Source organism: Caloenas nicobarica, chromosome 18, assembly GCF_036013445.1.
Source record: "Caloenas nicobarica isolate bCalNic1 chromosome 18, bCalNic1.hap1, whole genome shotgun sequence".
Taxonomy (NCBI): Eukaryota; Metazoa; Chordata; class Aves; order Columbiformes; family Columbidae; genus Caloenas; species Caloenas nicobarica.
The window spans coordinates 6140686-6166058 of NC_088262.1; the positions used below are offsets into that span (position 1 = coordinate 6140686).

The 25373-nt window shown below is 38.8% G+C and overlaps 1 protein-coding gene across 1 annotated transcript in view; it reads right to left on the bottom strand.

Annotated features, from left to right (window-relative positions):
- CA10 (carbonic anhydrase 10) overlaps positions 1-25373 on the bottom strand; it is a 164264-nt gene that overhangs the window by 109108 nt on the left and 29783 nt on the right. The window contains exon 4 of the mRNA XM_065647607.1: positions 18944-19018. Coding sequence (XP_065503679.1) covers positions 18944-19018 — 75 coding nt within the window. The remainder of the gene's footprint in view (positions 1-18943; positions 19019-25373) is intronic.

The window sequence follows — 25373 nt, forward strand, 5'->3', positions numbered from 1 at the left end:
GGATAAGGTCTGGAAGCGTGCATGAGCACATGGCAGTGGAAGTGCGCTGCCTTGATGGGGAAAGCCAACGGGGTAGCTGAGTTGTGAATGTCAGGTGTGTGCTCCAGGTTAGGTCAAATAGGCACTGCAAGGTGAACCCTCTATTATTTCCAACTCGCAACTCCACAAACTATGACTGGAAAGCTGTTCAGCACAGCAGTAATCTTTCTAGAACCCTTTCTTAGCTCACTGTTTTCCTAAGCTGTGGGTGCTTATGCACGTCTCAGACTAGTGTCAGTCACAGAGCACTACAAAAAATGCTGCTCATCTGACCAGTGCTGGCAGGTGGCAGAAGTTTGCAAGGCCACAACCATATGACATTTTCTTTCTGTGGCTTGTAATGACTTATTTCAGCTCGTGAAAAATGACAGTAGCAAGCATGCTATTTATGTGAGAAATACAGCAGTGCTGAGCATCATCCGACCTGTAAGGTAACTGCTGCACCCTGAAAAGCATCACAGCAGCACACAAGATGTTTTAGCAAAGCGGTGCAGAGACTAGTCGGGGGTGCAATGCACAGAACGCAGAATTGTAAAGTCTCTTACAGGCACAAAGACCATAATTTACTTCCCAGCACGTCACTGGGATAACAGAGAGCCTGTAGCTCTAGAATGCTCCCGACTGCTTATTTCTCTCTGCCAGAGCCTGTAACAGCTCAGAAGGAATGAGCATCAATTGCTTCCAAGGGAGATGTGTAAAAGATAATGTATGTTGCCTTTTTGGCAGCAAAGATTCCCTGGAAGATAATGCCTTGGAGGCTTTATTACCTGTGACCTTCACACAGAACTGAATACATCTTATTTTCTGAATAATTTCAGGCTGTGGACAGAGCATTTGATGATCTTTCTAGCAGCAGAATAAAATCACACCTTCATTGAGACAGAGGTTTAGGAAGAAAACACCCCAAACCAACCAACAAACACTTAATTTGAGATACACAGGATATTCTCATTTAGTTTATTTTTTGTAGCCTAAGGTGCGTGAAAACTTGAATGTAACAAACCATCCATTAGGCAAGTTTTGCTACATCACCTTGATGACAGACAAATGCAGATAGCTTGAGGTTTAATTAAATACATTGAAATTCCCAAGTTTGTCAAAAGTGTCTTTAAATTCTTTCTTTATCCTAGTTCTTCTTCTTACCCCTTGTACATTAGCATTTCTAAATTGTAAAGAAATCCTATTAAATTTTGCTTTGGAAAACAACTTCCACAGATCCCAAATTTGGCAATGACTGTTCTGGCCACTGACTGTATAGGAAGAGGTGGCACTGGGCACAATAAATAGATTTAAAATTAAGTAAGCTGCTTTTCACTCCTTAAAAACAAGATGATGTCAACATTTCAGGCTTAGGCTCAACATTAAACAAGACACATAAATAAGGCAGCTTCCCTGAAACTTTGCCGTAAGGTTAAAGCACCTTAGAGGCAAATACCTGTCACAGCTCTTTAGAAAGCAAAATACTCAAGCCTTCAGAAGAATGTTTCTAATTACCAATTTTACCTTTTGCCTTGACTTTTCTGGTAGGACAAGAAATTGTGATTTCAAGGGGGAGAAAAAATTCCTCCATTTTGAATCTCTGAACCTGAGTGTCTCTGAATTTGGGCAGCTGCATAAGCTAGGCAGGCTTTTTCCAATGTTTTCTTCATTACCAGCACAATCGTTCCCTCTTAAATGTTGATAGAATCTGTCATTTTCATCTGCCCATTATTCACTGTGTGCCTAATGCTAGTTAAAATTAACACCAACACTGGCTTGCAGCTTGTCCTTTAACACTTATATTCAAACCTGTCAGTTCCTCACATTAAGATACATTTACTCTTTTCAAAACACATTCAAGCTGACTGCTAATTCTACAGTCCTTGACTTCATAGGCAGTATAAACTTTTAAATGGTAATTGAGTCATCTTTTGATGAGCCGAAAGGGAGAGCAAAGTATGATGTTGCCAACAGTGTGCTGTTTGCTCAGCAGTAAAGTTTATGGAATACTGCTTTATTCAGACAAATTATTAGGTTCAGTACAGGTGGTAGGTGGATGACACGCAGTCATGATGTACAGAAAATCCATACCCGTTATTTAGCAGCATCCTCTAGCCTTGAGATCTGTGAATTTACAGCTGATTTTGGAGCTATGGCCGACAGCGCCATTCAGGGTGGGGTCTGTGTCACTCCCCCTGTGGAGGGCACAAAACTCACAAGCAGAAAAGGTTGGCAGGAGGATCTGTTTTTTTGAAAACTGTCAAAACTTGTGACATGCTGTTTTGTTTTTTGGTGGGTTTTTTTGATAATGATATGGTTTTCTACATGTCCCCTTACTGCTGTATACAAAAACCGTATTCCTCTGACATCTTCATTTCTTTTCTTCTGTTAAGATTAAAAAGAAATATATATAAAAAAAGCATGCTATTCTGCGTTGTCTCTGTAATGTCATTTATCTTATTCTGAGTCTTCTTGACAGCTTGTAATGCTTCCAGAGCTTACATTTCAAAGAACTTTTCAGTAATTCAATCTCCTTTTGGGTGCCATGCTCTGGCCTCAATTCACTCAGCTGAAACATGGCCAAGCGTTTTGAGGAGCAGCAGAGATTTATTTCAGAAGAGTTAAAGGTGGTATAAGCAGCATCAGTCAGGCTCCCCCTTCAGCAGTTCTGTAAGGCTGGACTTAGCTCTTCAGAAATTTCCTGCATGAGGCTGGCCGTAGGTTACACTGATTATGACATAATACCAAAGCATCATTTTCTCAGCTTCTGCTGAGGCAGCTTCATCAGCATCTGAGACTCGAATCCCTCAGTGGCAGAGAGGAAAATGCTTTGGAAACCTTGTTGTCCTTCCTCTCAACCTGGAGTGGAAGCACAAAGAGTACGAGCAGCAGCAATGGCACCATAAGGGTAGTTCACTGAGATCCTTGTTCTGCCTAGAAATGCACAGACCACAGTAGAAATGTTCTGCAGACAGAACCCAAGCAGAAATTAATTTAGCATCCTTATTTTCTGACTAATAGAAATCCCTCTATGGCAGTCTATGCATCTGATTTAAGTTATTACTTAATTTTTAATTATGTGTTTGAAAGCACATGGGTACACCATTTATAGTTATTGCTCAACAACTTGAATGATCCTAAAGATGTCACCAAGAAAGTGATAAGAAATTTAACTTGTTCTACCACTGTACACTAATTAAACTATTTAGTGCAGAGATCAGCATAAATAAGGAATTAGCAAACAATGATGCGAGCATAGGATGATTTGTAATATCAGCACATTGATGCACTGGGCTCAGATACTGTAATTTGATTGGCAGCGCTTTATTAAGTTTTGGCAGCATTTAAGTAGACTGGGAGTGCTGTTATGAAGCTCAAGCACATTAATCCAAGCTCCAGCTCTCGTTAATACTGATGAGTGAAGGCAGTTAATTGAATTATGTATGAAGTACTGCTGATTAAATAATATTTCACTCCTCGCTATAGAATTAACTCTGCTTTATTAACAGCCACTGTTGTCTCTAATAGTGAATGTCAGAGGGACCTTTTCTCAGCTATCTACTTTCAGGTTTTTTAACCATCTGTTCAGGTTGCTTACGTACATACCCATTTATTCCTACTTGTACTGGCCTTTGATATATTTTTGGTTTTTCCCAGATGTTGGTGTGATACTGGAGAAAAGATGTATTACGATTATTTTTTTATTTCCGTTGCTTACATCTGTGTGTCCCCAGGAAAATATTTTTTTTTAGTAATTAAGTTGATGTTAGAACCAGAAACAGTGAAGGAAATGCTTATAAAACATTGTTTAATGAAAGTGAATCAGGTATTTCTTAATTCAAACTGCAAAAATACCTTCAATTAGGATCAGAGGGTACTGCAAGGCTTCTAATTGAGGTTATTCATTGCTTGACATGATTTTTCCCTTGGTATTCTTTTAATTACAATGTTCTAAAACAAAATTTCAAGAATGCAAATACTGCATTTGAAATCCTGTTTCATGATACAAGTTTACATTTTGATACTGAGATACCTCTTACAAAAGAACTATAATGAAAACAGTTATCTGCACATACACTTATGGGTAATGGAAATGGTCTGTGGATGGAGCACTGAACTCCCAGAAACAGAAACTTTCGATTCCTTCTCTTTACATATGAAGTCTTGTATAATTTGTATTACAGATGCACAGAACTGCTATGCTAGTTTGAAGCAAGTTCTTCCTCATGTGGGGACAAGACTCAGCCTTGTGTTAGGACTGCTGGAAAGATTTAGGGGAGGGAGGTAAGAACAGCTCAATCGGATCTGAGCTAAGGGTAAATTTCTTTTAACTCACAGTGAAACCCAGGTAACAGTCTCAATGACCTATTATGCACATCTTTCAAAAACCAGAGGGGTGTCCATAACATTAGCTAGTTACAAGACAAGATTAATCTTGATTTTTCTTCTACTCAAATATGATGGTGCCATAGCCAGACTAAAATGAAAATTTAGCTTTCACAGCACTGTGAAAGACAAAGTATCTTAATCAACAGATGACAGAAGGAGGTCCCTCTCTGAAACGTTTGATTCTTTCTGTATTTTGAAGGATGGGCTCAAGGAACCCAGAACAAGGATGAAAGGCAAACATACAAAACCTAGAGCTAGAAAACTATTTTTTCTTCAAGTTCGAATCTAAGTCACTTTGCCATTGCAAAGTTTATTTCTTTTGCTTTTGGTAGACATTGTGAGGACAAAAGAGACAATAACTTCACCTTGGGAAGTGCGATCCCTGTTGCTTGGGGGTGAAGACTTTCAACATGAAGAACCATTGGCTAAGCCCATGTAAAAATGGAAGAAATGGTTACTAAGAGATGCTGGAAGAATGCATGTCCATAGAAGGCTCAGCTGGAATTTTGAACTGCCTATGAAAATATTGATTTCAGAGTCACAGACTGAGGAACGGATGAGTAGGAGGCTGATAGCCATCTGTGGAGGAAGCTTTGCTTGTTTCTCATGGGTTCCAAAGATCATGAAGTGCTGCTGAGGATGCCAGCTGGCCTGCTGCCATGAGGCTTCTCTGTTCCATCAAATGAGCTCTGGGAAGCTTGCCCATGAAATCATAGCATATATCCCTAAACAAGTACCACTTGATATTTCTTCACTCTGAAAGGTGATGAGAAGCAGATTTTCCTTCCAAAGAAGCTTAGACTTCTAGGGCTTCTCTTGACTGGTTGTGTTGGGGGCATGGCAGGGCAAGTCTCAGGAGAGCTGACAGTAGTACCAAAAGTGTTTACTTAGGTGTTGGTGCCTTTTCTGCAATCTTTTTGGCTTGCCTACGTGAACAGTTCCACATGACCCATTCTAAAGACTATGGCTGAAGAATATCTACTCATTTACATTGTTTTCCAGATCCTGGAATCTCATACCAGGCTCGTATTACTAATTCTAATACTCGTATTACTACTATTTTGGTTGTGGTAGAATCCAAAAGCAACTCCCCGTGCCCTTTACACTAGGGCAAATCCAAAGTAAAAATTGTGAGAAGAGACTTAATCCCACAGGCTCTAAATTTAGAACAAGAAATACCTACAGAACACGGTGAACTCAGTAGGTGATTCATTTCCTGTTGAAGATGATTCCTAAAAGCTCAAGTATCTCCAGAAGGTCACTCCCACCTTCAGAAAACATACACAACAACTTATTTTTAGAGTTCTGTAGAAATGCCTTGCCCACACAGTAAATTGCACATATGTTCTTGGATTTAGCTGCCAGTTTTGTGAAAGTTAAAAAATTCTAGGCTTACTGTTTTTACTAAATAAAATTTTCCATTTATTTTAGTCAAAGCAAAACCTAATTTTGCATAAAGTATTGCTCATGGACCCAGTGATCAGAACTAAGTCTGGTGTTGACATTCTTATGCTTCGTTGTGGGTTGCTGGTCCTCCCACAAGTACATTCCTAACTTTAGACAGAGCATCTGGAAATGATGTTGGATTAAGTGCATGCTCACTTGCATTGCTAAATCCAAGTGAAAATGGTAACACTCTCCCTTTCTATTGCTGTCCATTGCGCAACCTGGATATGCTGTTCTTCTACCCCAAACATCCTATTCTCCCTTTGCTGCTGAGCCCTGGTAGCTCTATTTTGTGTCAGCACAGGAACACTGCAATGCTCACTAGGTTATAAAAGAGAGAACCAAATACCCAGAGTCTTCTGATCATTTATCAAACAAATTACTTGCAGTAGGTTCAATACTAGAAATAAGTACAAAATTTCCCATTGTGCACAACTCTAAAGTTGGCGTGTATTTTTGTAGGTGCAAGTAGGACCAGGCTGGTTTGTTGTTTGAGGGTTGAATGATTCATGTCGTGTCTGAAATTTAAAATCAGCTCAAATTCTCAATTCCACTACCACTGAAAACATTGATTTGGATACTGTACTCTAGATTATTGGCAAATGGCAATGTACAAGCTATTTTAAAATAATAATAATAAGAGTATTCTGAAGTTACATGAAGATACCTAGAGCTGTGCATAACATTCACCCTGGTACCCAAGCATGATTAAACTACAAAAAAGAACAGAGTAAGAATTCTTTATAAATAATAAGGATGTAGGTCTTACATAAGGAATGCTATAGATCATATTTTTAACATTTAACACTCAAATGTTTAAAACTCTCTACAGATATAGGTGTATATACATCTATGCATGTGTCTGTTTGCACCTCAGCTGGAGAGCCATGTAGTAAAGAAGGTGGTTCTGAAAAACCTGAAAAAATCCCAGAAACCTAATGTAAGCATGAAAAGAACAATTAATTTAGGATATTAGAGGCTAGTGAAATTTAATATTGTGATGTTCTTCTTTGGTATTTTGGTTTACATTACACAGTAGCTGGGTCTGTTTGGAGGTTTCGGTTGTTTTAGAAGAAGGAAATACAAGAAGCAGAATTTGATCACTTACTAGTGCAATGCCTAAAGCTACAGCTATTTCTGCTTATGCTTTGGACCAGGCAGGTTTTTGAGCTCCACCAGGTGGCTGAATATCCCCACTGAAGCAATGGGGCTCTCAGGATGAAAAATCCAACTCAGCTCATGAAAAACCTACACCGAAGTTCGATCATTTCTGTTAAGCTTGTAGTGAATCCAGACTCTGACAAAGAACACATTTGGGCATTAGCTCAAAAAGCCAAGGAGGAGATGTAAATATATTTGGGATTATGTTCATTCATAATACGAAATTCTCCATAAATTTAACAGTTGATTTCATGCAAACTATGGCAGGGAGAGAATAAAAAAACCCATGTAATGTGAGATTACCCACAGCATCCGGAGGTGATGCATAGTATCATCTTGGGGTCACTGAATATATCACAGAGTGAAGAGGCAAGTTAGGGAGTGAAAATACATACCAAATTTAGAGATTCTCTGAATAAGGACACTCAAATCTGGTTCTATTTATTAAACTTCTGCTGTAAAAGGAAAGAACTCCACTAAAATATGAATTCTCCTGCATGTTTAACACTACAATATGGAAGACCTCTGTGCAGATCAAGAGAGTTTTAAAAGTCACATCAGTAAAAACTTTATCTCATAATCATAGAAGAATATGTACTGGGCTGGACTGTTTCTGACAGCAGATTCTGGCTATAAAAACAAATATATCAAGCCATGTTGAGGGAAAGTGGAGCTTTCCTTTACTGATGCAAAACAAGACAGAAGTTCTTGTGCCATTCCTTTTGCCTTCAGAACAGAAAAGAGTGACAAAAGTCTTCATTTATTTTCTCTACCCAGTGATAGCAAAGGACAGGGCTTTCGACTACTGTTCTGTATATATAAGCACTGGAGTCATACAGAATGCAAAGAAGATCCCAGTAACACCCCAATCCCACAAACACAGTGTTTTCAGACAGGTGACGTTACTAGATTTAGTGCACTGTTTCTCTCCAGAGGCTGATGGAACACAGATGATACTCTGTAGCTTAATACAGTTTGGAAAATGTGCCTGTAGGTGTGTGATTGGTAAGCACAAATGCATCTTTAAAACACTTGTGAAAATATTTTCTTATTAAAGCCAGCTGATATTATTCCAACAGCTTTGTATTTAAAAGCCTGTGACTAAGAATACCCTCTACTCCAATTATGAACAGCACGCTCCACAAAATTCTCACTGTAAATATATGTCCTAGCAGCAGTATTACGTACTAAGTAGCTGAAGGTGTCTTTATGTACATTATGTTGCAGAACAAGGTCAAGCAGGAAATTGAAAATTAAATGCCAGTATCTCAGCTTCATGAAGGACACATTAGAAACAGTTTACCAGAAACCTTCCCTGAAGGAGGCAAGAAACAAGAACACCTTTCACTTGAACTCTTTTCTTCCGCCTATACTGCTTTGTTGTCATTGAAGTTTCTCTGGATTTGCATTTAATATGTGGTAGGGCTTGGGAGGCAGGGGGTTAACTGATACTTCAGTTATTTACCCCACTTTCAATGCCTAAGACAATAGAGAACTTTTTTCCAGGGATTAAAGTTCTTATTTAAGGATGATTTAGATACTTTGGAACATTACAGTCAGAATTATGATGGTCTTCAGGCACTAAATGATACAGCAGGTGCCTCCTGGGATCTTCTTATCTTCTTGCCTAAGCAAGTTGGATGCCCAATTCATGGAGCCTTCGGGGAGAAACCTTGTGTCTTATGCACTTAGCTCCTTTGCCTTGGCCAGTCCTTTGCATTTTAAAGCACTTAAATAGAGTTTGCAGATCTAGCCATCAATCTTAAAAAGCCACTGGGACTTAGAATGCTAAACCAGTTCTGAAAGTGAAAATGGTTAGAAAGAAAATATTCTGTGTTTCAAACTGGACTGTCTAAATCAAGAAGTGTTGCTTATGAAACTGAGCAATTTTTTTTCTTCAGTATTTTATGTTATGTACATTCTAGAGCTCCTTCACATCTTTATATTTACAATCTAGTAGTGGTTTAGGTAGAGTTTTGATGCAAATTCTATGCAAATGTGAAGTATTTGGTATAATTAATGGATACAAATAAACATAAATACTCATGACTTCATGTAACAAGCTAGGAGAATTTCTATGTTATCTTCTACAAATATTACTTGTAGCTCTGTATCCTTCCTTAAGTGTGTATCTGTGCCTGCCCAAATGTACTATTAATTCAAAGAAGGGTGCGACAATAATTATAGAATCAGCAACAAAGGAGAAACAATGGTAAGACAGACAGAAATCTGAGCATACAGGAGAAGAACTTCAGGTATTTCAAATCAGTGCAATTTTGCTACTTCATGTTTTCCCTTTGGTCCTCTCCAGAATTCCATGCAGTTACACTGAGTTGGAGGTGTAGGAAGAGAGTTATATCTCTGTGTGCACAATTCTTATCTCATTTCACATCTCAACAAATGCATGCTTTTCATTGTAATCTTCCCCCCGCCGCTTAATGACTTTTTTTTTTTTTTAACCTTGGCAGAGAAGTTGCATGAAAAATAATTGAAAATAAGTTGGCAGGCAGTATGTAAAATTCCATTTAAAAATGAATTTGCACTGGACAGCATTTTTAACTGGGAAACTAGATCCAAACAGTCAACAGTGAGAATAACGTGACTATGGCCCTGAGACAGAGCCTGTTCAAACCAAGAAAGGGCTTCCATTGATTTCATCAGGCTCCGAGTGAGACACCATTGCTTTACTACTATACTCTCTAAAACTAAAAAGCCACAAGTCCTGCCACAAAGCAATAAGCCCATAAACATGAAATTACAATGAGCAATAAAATCTTGAGAGACTACTTTCCCTATTACTTTAATTTATACTCCTGTTAAGCAATTTTAAATGCACATTAAAATACCGGGTAATTCTAAAGATGGCAGTATGTGGATAATAGAGCCTACCAAGGCCATGCAATGTAAGTGTTTCAGCTATTGCCTATTAGAATTCAGTCATTTATTTCTTTATTTTAAGAAAGCCTCATTTAAGACTAGGAAGAAAAGGCATTTGAAGATGCCCGACTGCTGGATGGGAAAAGCAAAATGGCATCAGAACTCACTCCTGGGAAATGCAATAGTGCATGGGAATTCTGTAGCCATGGCCAATGTTGCCTAGTTTGAAAATACAGAAAGGCTGACTACATTATCTGAGATGCTTTCTCCTATGTCATATGCTATATTCTCCGAATCATCCAGAGCAGCTAAATCCTGCAGTTCTAAATTGGGACTAAAGCTGGGAATTAGCCATCACTCCTATCTGCATGTTGAAGGGCAGCTGGTCCATGATGTGGCTTCAACTGCAGCTGCCTGAGATTTGCAGGAGCAGCTTGTCTTGGAACAGAGCGTCCTGTTCATCCTCTACCTGTTAGTGCGGCGGGAACACCAGCACAATCCCAGGTGTGAAGGTTTATTCCTTCCGTTCAGCCCCTTCCCTCCACAGGAAACAAAGGATGCAGTATTAAAATGGGATATCCTCAAAATCATGTTATTAATGCAATTGTGGTGTAAACACTCTAGAAGATAAAAGACAGAGGCTACACTACACAGCTGTGTAAATAAGTAATTTCACTCCAGTTAAAGAAGTTGGAAAGAGATGGTTTTAAATAAAACCACTGTAAAAAGAACACAATCTTTTAAATATTGATTTTTTAAAAAAATTTTTTTTAAAGTAATCAGTTCTTGAGTTCCTTATTCAAGGAAAGTAGCACTTGAGTCAGCAAGCAAATCCCACTGTTTTCAGTGGGACCCATTTTCAGACAAAAGTAATAACCTAGGATTTTCAACACTGGCAGTGGCTTTAGTAGGGACTGCATCAGCCAGACAGACTTTCTGATTATTCTAGTGTAGAAACAAAGTAATGCCTGGATAGGAGAGATATTAGCAAACCAAAGGTGACCAAAGTATGTCTTGTATGCAAGGAAGAAAAACATCATCTTCTCACCATCTGATTGAAATGTCATTGTTTAAATGCTCATGCTTTTCAGCTTTTGGGTTTGTTTTTGAACTGAAACACAGTGGCTGTGACTTGCCCTGCATATTTCCACCCTTCTTCCTTCCTCACTTCTGAAGTGATAATACTGTATCAGATAATGCCAAAACTTCACTGCAAATAATCATGTGGCATTCTTCAGCTCTATTAAAATGAGCCTTTGAAATGGCAAATCTGGTACGCTCAGTTCATCCTCCTGTGCATCTCTGCTGGGGCAGCTGTACCGCCTTGTTTCAGTCAGCCAAAAGACACAGGTTTCTCCAAAATATCAGCAGGAACATCTTGTTTTCTCATTTAATCAACAGCACAGGGACACTGGGTAGACTAGCCTGATGACACAGGTATCCAAACTTGTTTAATTCTCTCCCAGCCTCCAGACTGTTGCCTTGAACTCACCTTCTCCATCTTTCTTTACCTACATCTCATTTAATATGTATAAAATGACCTCTCTGTGTAAAGACCTTCCTTCTTCACCTGAGCCCCCAGAACTGAAGCTCCTAGATACTAGAGACACAGAAAAGGTAAATTAGGGGGAGGTCACAAGAAGGTCCTAAAGAACCACCTCTGTGTTGGGGTGGAACATTTCTCAGCAATGTGCTCTGCTGTCAAGTGAACAACTTCCAGTGTGACCTGGTTATTTTCTGCTACATACTTCAGTGTTTTTCTCTTTTGACCCGATACCGAAGGGTTGCAGGCTGTGGTGTTGCCTACATGCACTTGTGAATTATAGCAGTGCCATTTGCACAGCTGTAGTTAACGACCTGTCAGGTTTCCCATTATGATGTTATGCTGTTATTTTCAGGGTTTATGTCCTGACTATAAAGTTGGTGACTGCTTGGTCTGGAAACACTAATGCATTTTTGTGCATTTTACAAATACAAAATGAAAAAGTGCCGTAATATAGAAGTCCACTCTATTCAGAAAGGAAAAAGTGACAATTTAAAGTAATATTTTCAGTAGTAGAAAAAAACAATCAATAACATTCAGGAAGCTCCCTTCTCTGGCCAGAGTCATTAACTATAATGTGATTTACAGCTCTGAGCAGGGTCAGTAGGTAGCTGGAAATGCACTAAGTAGGTGACTGTATTTTATGGTGAGTTTCTTCATAAGAGATAGTAAATCTCTCGATGACCACAAGTAGCATGTGCGCAGAAATGCCATGGTGGGGTGATGTTATACGATAGCTGTATTTTAATGTGTGTAAGTAACAGCAGTAAAACTTCTCCAAATAATTCCACGTACTTGTAGGCAGGCAGACATGGTAAATGATGAGCATGGATTTTGTTCCCGAGTGTGTTCAATGGATTCATGGTTCAGTGAATTCACAACTGACCTTTTTAGAGAGGTTTTACAAGAGAAGGAAATTTTCACTGAGTACAAATGAGTAGTTTCAGACTATCAAGTCAATAGCAATCTGTAATTGAAGACTCTAAGTAATCCTACACATACATGGTACCTTCAGAAATAAAGTTTCTTGCAGGCTACTGAATAAATATTATGATTTAACAATCCTCTGATTCCATATTTACAATGTAAATCATAGCAGTCTATAAGGAAAGTACTTGCATGCTATATGATGTATCTACCTGTAGGTAACAGCCTCATTTCCTTTTCTTTTTGAGCCCTTTCTCCATTAGGCAGGGGACAGGATTTGACAGGGAAGTTCTTTATGAGTAACTCTAAAGCTTTTATTGACAACAACCAACAAGCAGAGTTACTCTGTGTAATCATACACAGACTAGTGGTGTGATCTTGTTTCACAGGAGTTTATTTTAACGACAGATAAGGGTGTAGCTGCAGTGACTATATTTTCCTGTGTATGAAGTGGCAAATTCTACCCTAATGACACTAAATTGCACTAATGAGGTGTACGAATTGAAAACTGCATGCTGTATTAATATAAAGTCCTCTGTAGTGCTGGGTTCATCACCAATGGAACAGTTAAGAATAATCTCCCTGAAGTCACTAAAATATCCTAATGTAAATAGTCTCAGTGAAATAAGAGATGGATTCCTAATTGATAATTGCAAACTGTAATTGTAGTACTCTTTAAATATAATTGTCTTCATCAAAGCATTTTACAAGAGCATTTTTTGTAAGTGGGATAATGACAGGAGATCGGTATAGCAACCTCTTAGTGTCACTCATTATCTCTATTTCCACGCTATATTGTGATCCCTCCCTATCTCATCCCATACAGATTCATGGGAGAAGCAGCTAAGCAAACATCAGCTGAAGCATTGTAAACATTCTCTGATTAAGTCCAACTACATGCCACCACACAAGACCATTATTAGCACAGAAAAATACTATTCCTTGTTATTCTCTCTGACTTCTTTCTCCACAAGACACTAATTTTTACTATACAACAGAAAAACTATAAAGAAAGGGTAGTTTTAATGTAGGGAGTCATGACTGCTACTATCAGTCTTGTACAAAAACTCATGCACACACACAAAAAGACTACTACTAGGAGGTAATTAACAGCCAAAGCTCCAAGTCCCCTCTTTACATACTCAGCCATAGCAGATGTCATTACTCACTTTCAGTTTGGATTATTAGCTTAGAAAAGTTCCTTGGGTCTCTGAGCAAACACTAACTCTTCTATCAGATTTTTTTTTTATGCTTCGATTCTACTCCTCTAAGACATGGATACCATCAAAATGTCTATTGACAAAGGGTGACAAGAACTACTAATAAATTGTATGAAGAGCAGCCTGTCAAGGAGTAAGATAAGATAAACTTATATATATAAATACACCAATACATATACTCAGCAGCATCAAGACACAGGAGCCTTGCTGCCTGGCACTTAGAACTATCCTGAATAATCCTTCAAAGTAAGGACTGACAACCTTTCAGTTATTAATGACTTAGTCATGGACCACTCTCTCAACTGTTTTTATATTTAGCTTATCAAGAATATGATAAAACCTTTCCTGTATATACCAGTATACTTGAAATTCCATCCTTTGCTTTTAGGTCACAGTGAAGAACCTAAGAAAAGAAAGATTCCTAATACTAGCCTTACTTTGTTATTCCGGCCCCCACATTTTTGATGATACATCTAGGGGCCTGTACATGAACGATCCTTCTTTTTTATGCAAAAGCTTAAGAGGATGTGCTCATGACAGCATGATGAACCCTTGAAAGATCACAGAGGTGGGCTTGCTGGCTTTTCACTTTTAACAAATTCAAAGTGGGCTGGGATAATATTTTAAAAAATAAATTGCATTACATTTGCAGAAAGAGCAGTTACTTAACCAACAGTAAGTGTAGGTCTTCAAGATTCTATAATGATTGTAGATTCCACAGTGTGTAGGACAGCAGATGTTTTGGATACTGTGCCCTGTTCTCCTGTCTGAGGATATAAATGCCCAAATAGTAATGACATCTCTTGAACTTTCTCTCAGCTAGAAGCCCTGTGGTAGCCCTGAATTAGTGTTGTGTAACTGCAAGGCAAACAGCAACCACTTCACGATAGTGGGAAAGAGAATTTTCAACATCAAAAATTGGAGTACTGCTATCCCCCAAACTGGCATCTAGGTTAACAGCAAAGCTTGAGGTACAACAAATGACGGGGATCTGCAGATTACTGCCTTGAAGGAATTCCATATGAGCACATTCCTGCAGTAGAAGGGGACACTGCTTGTGTCCCAGCAGGAGGAACCTGCAGGTTCCCCAGGAGAGGCAGCAGCTGGTCCCGCAGCGGGATGCACCAGCCTGCCCAGCGCAGTCCGCGGTGTACAGGGAAGGTTTGACCCTTGCAGTGCCAGAAACAGAGAGGAAGACAACTTGAATCATTTGGTCCTGTCAGTATAATGAAGCAAAGCCTGAGATACAACTGTTACATGCCATTTTTTTTCTGTGGATATTAATCATAACAGGAGGAACAAAAACACACCCAAGAAAGATAATAAGGCTGTGAAGGGAAAAAGGATCTGAGACCACTTTAGCAAAGAACTGTGGTCCCACCACAAGTCTGGCAAGGTTTAAAATTTTAGATTTTCAGAGTTCCTTACTATAGTTACTTCATATTGCTTGCCATGGAAAATTTATTTATTTGTTTGCTGAACGAGTGAAGGAAGCTTAGGGGGAAAAGAAATAGTCGACCTGTTACTATCAAGCATAGGGCATCTACAAACAGTTGGTTCTCTTTGACTCCTCCTATTAAGTGTGAGCTTAGACTACCCACCACTGGAACATTAAAGGTTATGAACAGGGGAAGGAAACTGATACATTTAAGCCTTTTATAATGCAGTTTGGACAAGATAATGTGACTAACCTACTTACCCCATCAATCTCCCATTTTTATTCCCTTTCCTCCCTTTTGTTCCTCCCTTTTATTCCCTTTAGAGTTTCTAAAAACCTCTCACTGCTCATCACCTTTGCATCTCTGGATAAGACCATTCAGAAAGGTGAAGCAGCAGTTTTTCTTCCTGGCTTGAGACTGACCGTAGTTATTAATTCAGGAAATGGTCTCACCCAAAGCCTCTAGGGAGATTTCTAGGTAATTCAAAGCTAGCTAGAAACTGGAAATCCATTAGAAGAAAAATTCCTGTGCATATTGGGAAGCCATTGCAGAAGTTGGATGTAGCTGAAAAAAAAATTAGCATATTGCTTGATAATGGAGCAATTCTTGTTGGCACCTTCTTCCAAGGGCTAGTCACTGGCAGCAGAAATGGCCCGACAGAAATTACAGCAAACAGGGCTGTCCTATCAGCCCAAGTGGTTTCTGCCTTTGAAGTTAATTTTGCACTTTTTACCGGGTAGATGAGAGTTCAGCATTCAGCTTGGTTTGCAGCCCCAGAGAGGGATCGCTACCAAAGTGTTTAAGACAAAGCCCTTAATCCTGCTTAATTACTAAGAGTTACTGGACAGACAAAAGACTGCTGGACCACAGCCAGATGCATGAACACCTGGCGTATTCTCACCTGAATTTGCAAAGAATGTGCCCGTTACACAGGCAAGATGCCCCTAGCGCACATCCTAGAATATCATTAAATTGGCACTTCTATTCAGCAGCAACTTGTAGCATTTTCTTAAAGGAAAAAACAAATCCCATTTCTCACACATACATCTTCAAAATCAATGTCAACTTTGATTCTTCTACCACTGCTATGATTGCTATTGAAAGAGAATATTACAGATCACCACTCAAACACAGTATCTTGCATTATTTATCCATCTATTCGTGAAAGCAAGCAGATTCACATTTGTATTAAAATCAGGTAAATTCATAAAATGACCCACAAAGCCTGAAGTTGTTCAGAGACACAGGTTGAGATTGTTAAACACACTTCTTGCTATAAATACGTATGACATGGTTCTCTCAGTTGTATCACTGACTTGCCAAGAGACATTTCATCCCTCAGTAAAATGTGAGTATCCACATAACAGCAGCATTGGAGGCTTTGTCAGGAAAATCCAACCCGTGAAATAATTAATCTGGAAAACTCAGCTTTAATTCAGACATAGTACCCATGAAACTCTTTTAATAAGATTAAATGTTGACTAATTCTGGAGACCAAGATGTACCACATGGAATTGTACTTCCTTGTGAAGGTACAGTATTATATAGAACTACAACCAGATCCTAATATGCTAAATTCCACTTTGTTCATATTTAAGTTCAGGGATAAATCAAACCTTTGAGGTGTGAGTCACTCTTTCATCAGCCTCTTTACATTTTTATGGAAGATTCAAAATTACAAACTTATTCTGATAGTCTCATTAAGTACAGCGCTACTACTAATGTGAGAGTGCCTCAAACCTCAGTGCTATAATTTGGTTACATTTTATATGAGGACATGCAAATGTCGCCATATCTGTATTAGAACTGAGGCCATCAAATGTCTCCCCTCAACAGTGTTCCTTTCTTCTTCCAAATTAAAAGCAGTCATCTCATCTGTTCCTCACTGTTTTAAAATAATTAATCGTATCAATAATTCACTGAAAAGTGAGACAATGGTTTTACATTTTGATTATATTTCATTATATTTTTTTAAAAAAATTTCCTTTCTATTTACACAATTTGTAAACAGTCAGTTTTTGCAGAATCACCAAAGGAAGTAAGAAACCAAGAAAATCTTTGGTACAGAATATATTTCCTTCAAGCTGTCTTTAACTGACAACCAAAGCTGAAATATTATACATACTAACCTAAGTTCCAATCAATAAGTGAATGATTTCCAGAATCTATGCTTTATCACCCTGAAGAAATGAAGTGTTCCAATATATTGCTTTCTAAAAGAAAAACTGCTATTATTGTTCCACTAAATAATTATATATGGCTGGTTAATTCTTTAGAGTTGGCACCAGCCTGACTGATTTTGCAGAGTGTGTGCAGGCTGTTCCAAACGCTGCTGTAGCTCAGACAGCACCACTGTTTTCACTGACAAGAAAAACATAGCAGACGGTGAGTGGTGCTGCAGCCTCCTGAAGTCCCAAAATAAGACTAGAAGAAATGTTATGGTTAGTACAAAAGGGAGCAATGCAGGAGTAGCCATCAGCAGGTTTATGTTTTGTATTATTTAGGCAGCCAAACTAAGTGATCACCAACCTCAATGTACGAAATAGACCCCTATTGGGGGATGGCATAATATATGAGCTTTTCAGAAACTTTATTGTATGTTCGGGTTTGAAGTTTGCCACTGTTTTACAACACGTCATTTAAGTTCTGAATCCCAGAATCTGAGAAAAAAATAATCCAGATGAACATATTATATTAGAAAGGGATTTGAAATAATTTTTTCTCTAAAATTTCTCGCAGAGTATAGTGAGTTTGTGATTTGGGGAATGTAGTGAAGAATGTTTTGATTTTATGAACTGCTCAAAGACAAATTTGTGCAGGATCCAGAACATTTGTTAGGACTTGACTTAAATATAATGAAAACAGAATATTAAGAGCAAAACCTCTTGAATGGCATATTCTAACCTAGCCGTATTGTGATACACTCCTCAATGCATTCTTACACAACTATACATGAAAGAAGTGAGAGTTCAAAGACAGACAGTGCCTTTGCTTTGAAGTAGGCGAAAAGTATTCACAGAGCCAAAGCTGTGACAGACAAACTCCAGCAGCTCATCCTGGAGTGTTTCACAATGCCAGCACCCCCAATTAGTCATCTCTGTGCCTCTGGTTGTTCCCCCAGGCAGCTAAAGAGCTGTATTCATGTCAATCATATTAACTTAGGTGCCACTTTTGAACTGCAGTGACAGAGTCTTGGACAAAAATTCCTTTCTAATATCTTTGGGGGTGGTGACTTCAGCCCTGGGATAGGACAAACAGCTGTGGAAAGGAAATATCTTAGCAGATGGCTATAGCTGTTTGCTTCGGTGCACATCAGTCAGTAACTTGGGCTCGAGCTCCTCAGACTGCCCCGCAGCCATCACCTCTCCGCCGCTAATTAGCATCTCATAAGAGATCTGACATGTGATTGCTAACATTATGGATCAACTTAGTATGCACTAACATACCCTTTGTGATGTGTTAGTCTGAGATCATAACCATAAAACGCATCCTTGAAATGCTTTATTTATGGTTTTCAAAGACTCCAAAATCTAGGTGCTGCTGAAAACAGTTGTTTGTTCTGTAAAAATTCATGGGATTTCTGTCTTCTGCTGAGGCTTGCAGGTTTCAGAGTTGAATTTGAAAGAAACATGACAGTCTGCAAGAAAGGTGCCCCAAATTACCCTGGCTTTCTGCATGGCTGCTTCAGGGAGCTGCTGATAATTGTCCTTCTGGACCAGTTCTTGAGGATGTGTGCTAGATTAGTCCAATGTTCAAGATGTTTGGGTAATTCAGAGTTCTCTCAGAAAGGTGTCTCTCCACACACACACAAAAATCCAACCAAACAAAAAAAACCAAACCCAAAAAATCTCTTCCAAACCCAACTATACTAATTCCAGTGAAAAAATATTTAATAAAAATTAAGATTTTAAAATTACACTTACCTGGAACAAAGCTTCCCTGGACCACCTCCTTATAAGCCCACCAGCCTTCATGGATTTTTGGTGAATTTTGTTGAGCTAGAAAGACATAATGAAAGACAGCAGAAAATTAAGGCAAGGCATAGGAAATATTTAATTACCTAAACTTTGGAAACTCTAAACAGGGTATGATCTTCTACAGAAGAGCCATTCCTCAAGTTCTTGAGTGATGTTTATTCAATTTATTGAATTATGCTAAGCATCTGTATCTTAGAGGACCTTTTCCCTGCTTCTCATACAGAAAAACATACTCAGCTTCTAAAGAACTGATTACTGAACTTAAAAATTCAGGTAGAAAATGAGGATCTATAGTGCTAATGATGGTTTCTGTCCCACCCATAAATTCAGTATGGGATAAAAATGCAGAGAAAAAGAATGGGCTCATATACAGTAATCAATATCTGAGTCAAAGTTGGTGGACTGAAAAGCAGTTTCTCCCCTTCCTTTCCCAACTTCCCCAACAATCACTCTGAAGAAGTGACAGAGTGAACCACAGGCAAAGCTGTGTCTATAACCACTTCTCCTCTCATCCCACGTTCCCATGAGTTCCAAAACTGGAACAGAAATTCAAAGCCCATAGCTTCACGAATCTTGGCTTATGCTATAATGCTGAGGCAGGACTATCATTTTTGTTGCTATCTTCTCTGTCTGCTGTGTTACCCCGGTAGCCAGGCAAGGTACTTGCTTCTGTTCCACACGTGTGACATCCAGCTCCATTACAGCTGCGTTTGATAGCACAGTGCAGTTACACATCTAAAGGTTTCTTTGACCGATATTCTGAAGGCTGCAACAATAAAAATGTAAATTTTGGATAAGGTTTGCCCCTGATGAGACTGTTGCTTAAATGACTTCTCTAAATTCCTGAGAAGCCAAGAGTAGAAAGGTCTTGATCAGTCAGTTTGCTTCTCATAAAGTCGTTACTTGTCTTTGTCTTCAAGGAAATCAGAACTGGAGCAAATTTTGTGGTCAAAATGTAAGATCCCTGTTAGGTGGAAATACTTTCAAAGGGCATAAAGACACACAGCAAGACAAATGTGCAGTCGATTTCCATAGCAGAACAGAGCTGATAAGGAAATATGTTCTGCCTCCACTTGTATTTTGCTTGATGTTTTCATATTTAGAGCAAGTCTCTTTCACTGAGCTACAGAAAGCTCAGCTACCTTGTGTATCATTAGCTTAAGTTTGGGCTTGGTTTTATTTGATGAGATATTTTCAATCTCTTGCACTTCACCCAATATTTTTTAACATAAATACTCAGCTACAGAAGATGCTGGATTTAGCAGCTTTCTGTGGCAGTTTCATTTGTAGATCACATGCTATATACAAAAGACACAACTACCCCAGGAATAGTTCCAGCAATATAATAAAAATTGTTGTCATTAAAAATTACAGAGAAAGTGCGACATTCAGACTAAAAAGAATACAAGACAAGGACCATTACATACTGTTCTACCAGTAACAAAACAATATTTAGGATTTAACTGACTCTAAATTGCAGAAGCAAAAGTAAAGCTGAAGTTAATTAAACATACTGACAGAAGGACCAACACTCTGCTTTACCAGAAATCCAGACACACCAGCGGAATGAGTTATGAGGGGATGCACATTTCTCCTTGCAGTACTGATGCTTGTTACAGTAATTGAATGGTGACATGTTAAACTGAAAGGACTGTTCCACTGTGCACTCTTTACAGTTTGAAGATGACATTATCTTCATTATTTTAGCTTTTATACCATTGCCTAGAGAACTCAAGCTGTGTATGGCTTTGTTGCACTGGACTGTACTACACTAACATTTGGAAAATGGCACATCCCAACTCATAATCAAAATATATGAGCAGCAAAATATTCATATCCAGTCTGAACTGCAGTTTTTTGGATCTCAGCACGGGTTTATGCAGGTTGCTTTTATGCCTCTACGCTCTGCAACAGAAGTCCTTAAAGATTTCCAGATGCTTCAGCAATAGGAGAGGATACTAATATGTGAGTCCCAACAAAGCACAGCAATCATTCTTCTACTTAAAATGTCCCAGAAAATTCCATTGCATTAAAGTGCATCTAGTAGCAATATACAGAGCTAAAGCTGGTTCAGCCAGCCAAAGGCAGCTGCATTTTAGAAGTGGGTGAAAAAAGCATGTATGGAGATAGAGGAAGGATGGGTATTTTCAAATGCACCTGCTTTCTGTCAGTGTTCATAGAAACATATACAATCAAAAATGTATTGCTTTTGCCCACTCTGTGGCCAGTCTAAATGATATATGCCAGCTCCAGAAGAAAAATGTAATCCATTATTCAGAGTTTAAATTAAAGCAAAATCAAAAGGGGCCATTTCTGCAGCTCTGCTTCAGTTTGTTGCCCCAACACTTAGTAATGCTAATTCCAAAAGGAATATCATGAAAACTCAGATTTTTGTCATATTTTTCCCAATCTGTTGCATTAGTATGGAACAGACTGCATGAGACATGCAAGAAAATTAGATTATCAAAGTTTTGTACTAAATAATTGGATGTCTGTGCAATTGCTTCAGCTATCAGAGAAGAGCATGACCTGGCATCACTCTGCACATCCCACAGATACCAGATCCTTATCTCTTCAATACACCTGAAAATGAAACGCATAGAAAGGAGTACGATAAGCAAAATAAGATGATGTACTATAGCCATATAAAATATGTAAGATGGGGCAAGAGCAACACTGGGAGTCCTGCAGATTTACAGAGAACTGAGGCCACTACGGAAATCAAGAGGAAAGGCAGGTGGTTGTTGTGAGAGAGCAGCGAAGGAGACAATCCTCAGTTCCACGCTCTTTCTTGAACCCTGAAGTCTCAATGTTTTATACCAGTTCAGGCAAAACATCCTGCAAAATAGTGCAGAGAGTGATGGAACACAGATTTCCACTCTGCTGTGCACATGAAACCTAGCTTGGTGCCCAAGATTTACTCTGATGGATCCTACAGGGACTTTGCTTAGAAAGGAAAGATTTATAAAGCTCTCATTTCTCTGACTGCAGAAGGAGGGGGTCTGGTAAGGCCAGAGAGGAAAGTTTGTCTTCTAAAATCTTCTTCTAAACCATTACTCCAATCTATGTTATACAAGTGGGCAAGAGGTCTTATTAAAGGAGAAAAAAGCTGTTCTCTATTTTTGAAACATATTCAGACCCATACCTGGATTAGTAATGGAACAAGGGAATGTAAAATTAGAATGAGCAGACATATGGACAGTCCTTGCTGGGAGTCCTATCTGGGACACTTACACCTGTTGCACATGCAACACGAGGTCTATACAATTGGTGTATCGGTGCCCATCTGACAGAATGGCACTGAGCCTGGGTAAACAGGTTCAACCTTCTGGCTCAGGAATTGTTGCCAAGGAAAAGGATTCTTCCTATGTACCACCTCATGACACTGAAAATAGCAAAATTCTCTACACATCCTTCTTATTTCAGTTAAACTATTGTACCTCTCATTGCAATTCTCCCTCTTTAGGACCATAAATGTGTTTGCTTTGTGGATCCTGAAACTCCTGTGTTCCCACCAGAACTCTGCAACTCTTCTATGTCAGCAACTTTTTTTGGCATGACCTGTTCCTTAAGGTACTAAGGAGACCAAAGGTCTAGAAAGTAATTCTGTATTCCTCAAGAGGGTTAAATATCTTAAAAAAAAAAAGAAAAAAGAAAAAAAAGAAATAATTTCTGATATGTCAGAGACTTCTGCTTTTACCACTAAAACCTAGAGTATGCCATTTGCTTCCAAGAAATATTGTTGCTTCTGCAAGGCACCAAAGTAACCAGGCCCATCTGAATAGCCCCGGTGCTGTTAGGAGCAGGTTACCTGCACAAGCTGCTCTGCAACAGCAACGGCAGCATCAGCGCTGGATCCTGCCATTCGCAGGGACGGTGCAAAATGCCACGTTTGTGCAAAGTGCTAAAGGATATTGAATGACCTCCATTTGCTACAGCGTCCTCTCTCTCGGTACTGAAATCACTAGTATCTGAGATTAGTAGCTCTGCTGATATAACACCATTATGTCAGATCTCTTTCAGTGCAGCTGCTGTGGAGGAGACAGGATATTTATTTGGAGCTGATATGACACGTGTTGCTTTCATTTTGTCAGATTATTGTAGGTATGTCTCATTTGGAACATAAAATCACAGGCTAAGTTCTGCAAGATGTCGTGCATTTTTGTTTCCTAGTGACTTCCATGTATAGGGAAACAGCATTGTACAGGATTATAAAAAAGTACAGTAAATGCAAACAGCATTTTTTCTGCAGATGAAAAAAGATGCCAAAAAAAAGATGCCAATGCCCTATAAAGTCATCAGTTAACTGTATCCAGTTTAGAGGTTAAAATGAGTAGGTTTATGTTTCAAAGAGAATCTGTTGCTCAGTCAGTAAAACTATTTTAAAATCATCAGATAACATTGTATCACATAGCAAGTACCATGGTGCAGATGCTCAAATATCTGCATATAATTTGCAGCACAAAGAGATCTTCATCTTGTTGGAATGCTACTGCTGACATAATATAAAATGCCGTAATTAATACAAAATACCCCTCAGTAAATATGCTTATTTGCAAGATATCAACAAGTCATTCTACGATTACTTATTTACTTTCTATACTTAAATAAAAGATAAAAAGTCTTGTATCTGATGCCATCATTTATGTCATTCTCATGTGAGCATAAGCCAAGAGTAGAATCCTGGCAGATCAGAATTCTCCATTCACTTTACTGCCATTTCACACAGATAAAAAATGCTACACTGAAGAGAACCAGGCTCACAGCAGCTAGGAAAAAATTTTTTTTCATCTGAATTTTATTGATCTGATCTCTTCTAATTGCTATACTAATCACTCTGCCTGCTTATCTGTCCTTAATTTACATCCTAAGAGTCTTGCTTCTGATAACCTGGCTAGTACTGCCGTGGCATTAAATGCATGATAAGGTTTTTATCACTGTTAACTCTTCTGCATAGTTATGAGATTAAAAGAAGCTGCAACTATGAGCCATATAGTTTCATAATAAACTTAGTGCAAACCACTAATTCATTGCTAATATTTTAATATGAAACTCACGGAAAAATGACCCAGTGCTTACTACAAGAAAAATAAATCCTCAAAGCTGCTATCAGAATGGTGACACACTGAAATGAAAGATATAATGATAAGGAATTAGATGCTGGTATGATCCTCCCTTAGATCCACCTTTTGTGTCCCACAGACTATGGGCTTTACAGGCCTGATCCTGTTTCTCTCCCAGCCAGCAGGAGCTATTGCTTGTAATACTATGTGACTTTCCATTCAGATTTCCATAGTTCACTCTGAGCAGCTTCATCACTCTCAAGGTACATTCTGCAGTCATTGACAAGTAGTCCAAGATGGCTGTGCCAATGACAGAAATTAAAATTGGAGGAATTTTCCTGTAGTGTTTCAGAAGATCATGTGTTCTAATACAAAATTAGCCCTACAGGGAACAGTGCAGGGTGGTTTAAAAAAACAAGCTACAAGGAAAAGTTTAATCTTTTTTGCTAAACTCCATTTCCAGAATCTTAGGTAACGTACATACTTTGTAATTAATTTAAATAGCTTTAATTACTACATTTTATATGGATATTTTGCACACTGTTAAACACAAGGAATGAGTTGCCTAAAATTTGTAGGGAAAACAGACTTTCTCATTCTAAAAATCAGTTTCAACATCTTCAGTCATAGAAGGAGCTGCTTTTGCCTCTGTCCTGGTTTTGTCAAAAACAAGTTTCTCTTTTAGTGAATTTCCCCGTCAGCTAAAGTCTTCTTACTAACTGCAGTTTTCCTGAAAGTTAGGTACATGTTTTGGTAGACATAGCAATGGAATGCAAGGTCATTGATAATGATGCATCTCGCCAGATGTGCAAGCAGGAGGTGAACTGAAAATTAACCAACTAAAGTATTCCATCCCATTCACGTGATACTTCATATAAAAGTGGGGGATCACAAGGACCTCGTCCCTTTTCCTTATGGCCGACATTGGGAGAGGACCTTGCGAGTCGTCCCTGCAAACTGAGGCCCAGTGACAGACTGGGTCCAGCTCTGGCTGGCTGCAGAGTCCAGTCCAGGACTTTGGGTGCCGGCCCCACATCTGCCGGAGCAGTTGCCGGGACTTTCTAGATTGGTTTTGTATATTTTGTATGATTTTCTCTATTTTTATTGGCAGCATTAGTAAAACATTTTTAATTTTTCCAACTCTCTTCTCTCTGTCCTTCTTTCCCTCCCAGTCACCTGTCCTTAGTGGGAACGGGGGGAGAGGGAGGGGCTGAAGGGGGAAAAGGGGGGAGAGAGGGTTAGCAATACATCTGCCACAGTTTTATTGTCATCCCGCAATCAAACCACGACAGCCTCTTAAAGCAAATGGAGTA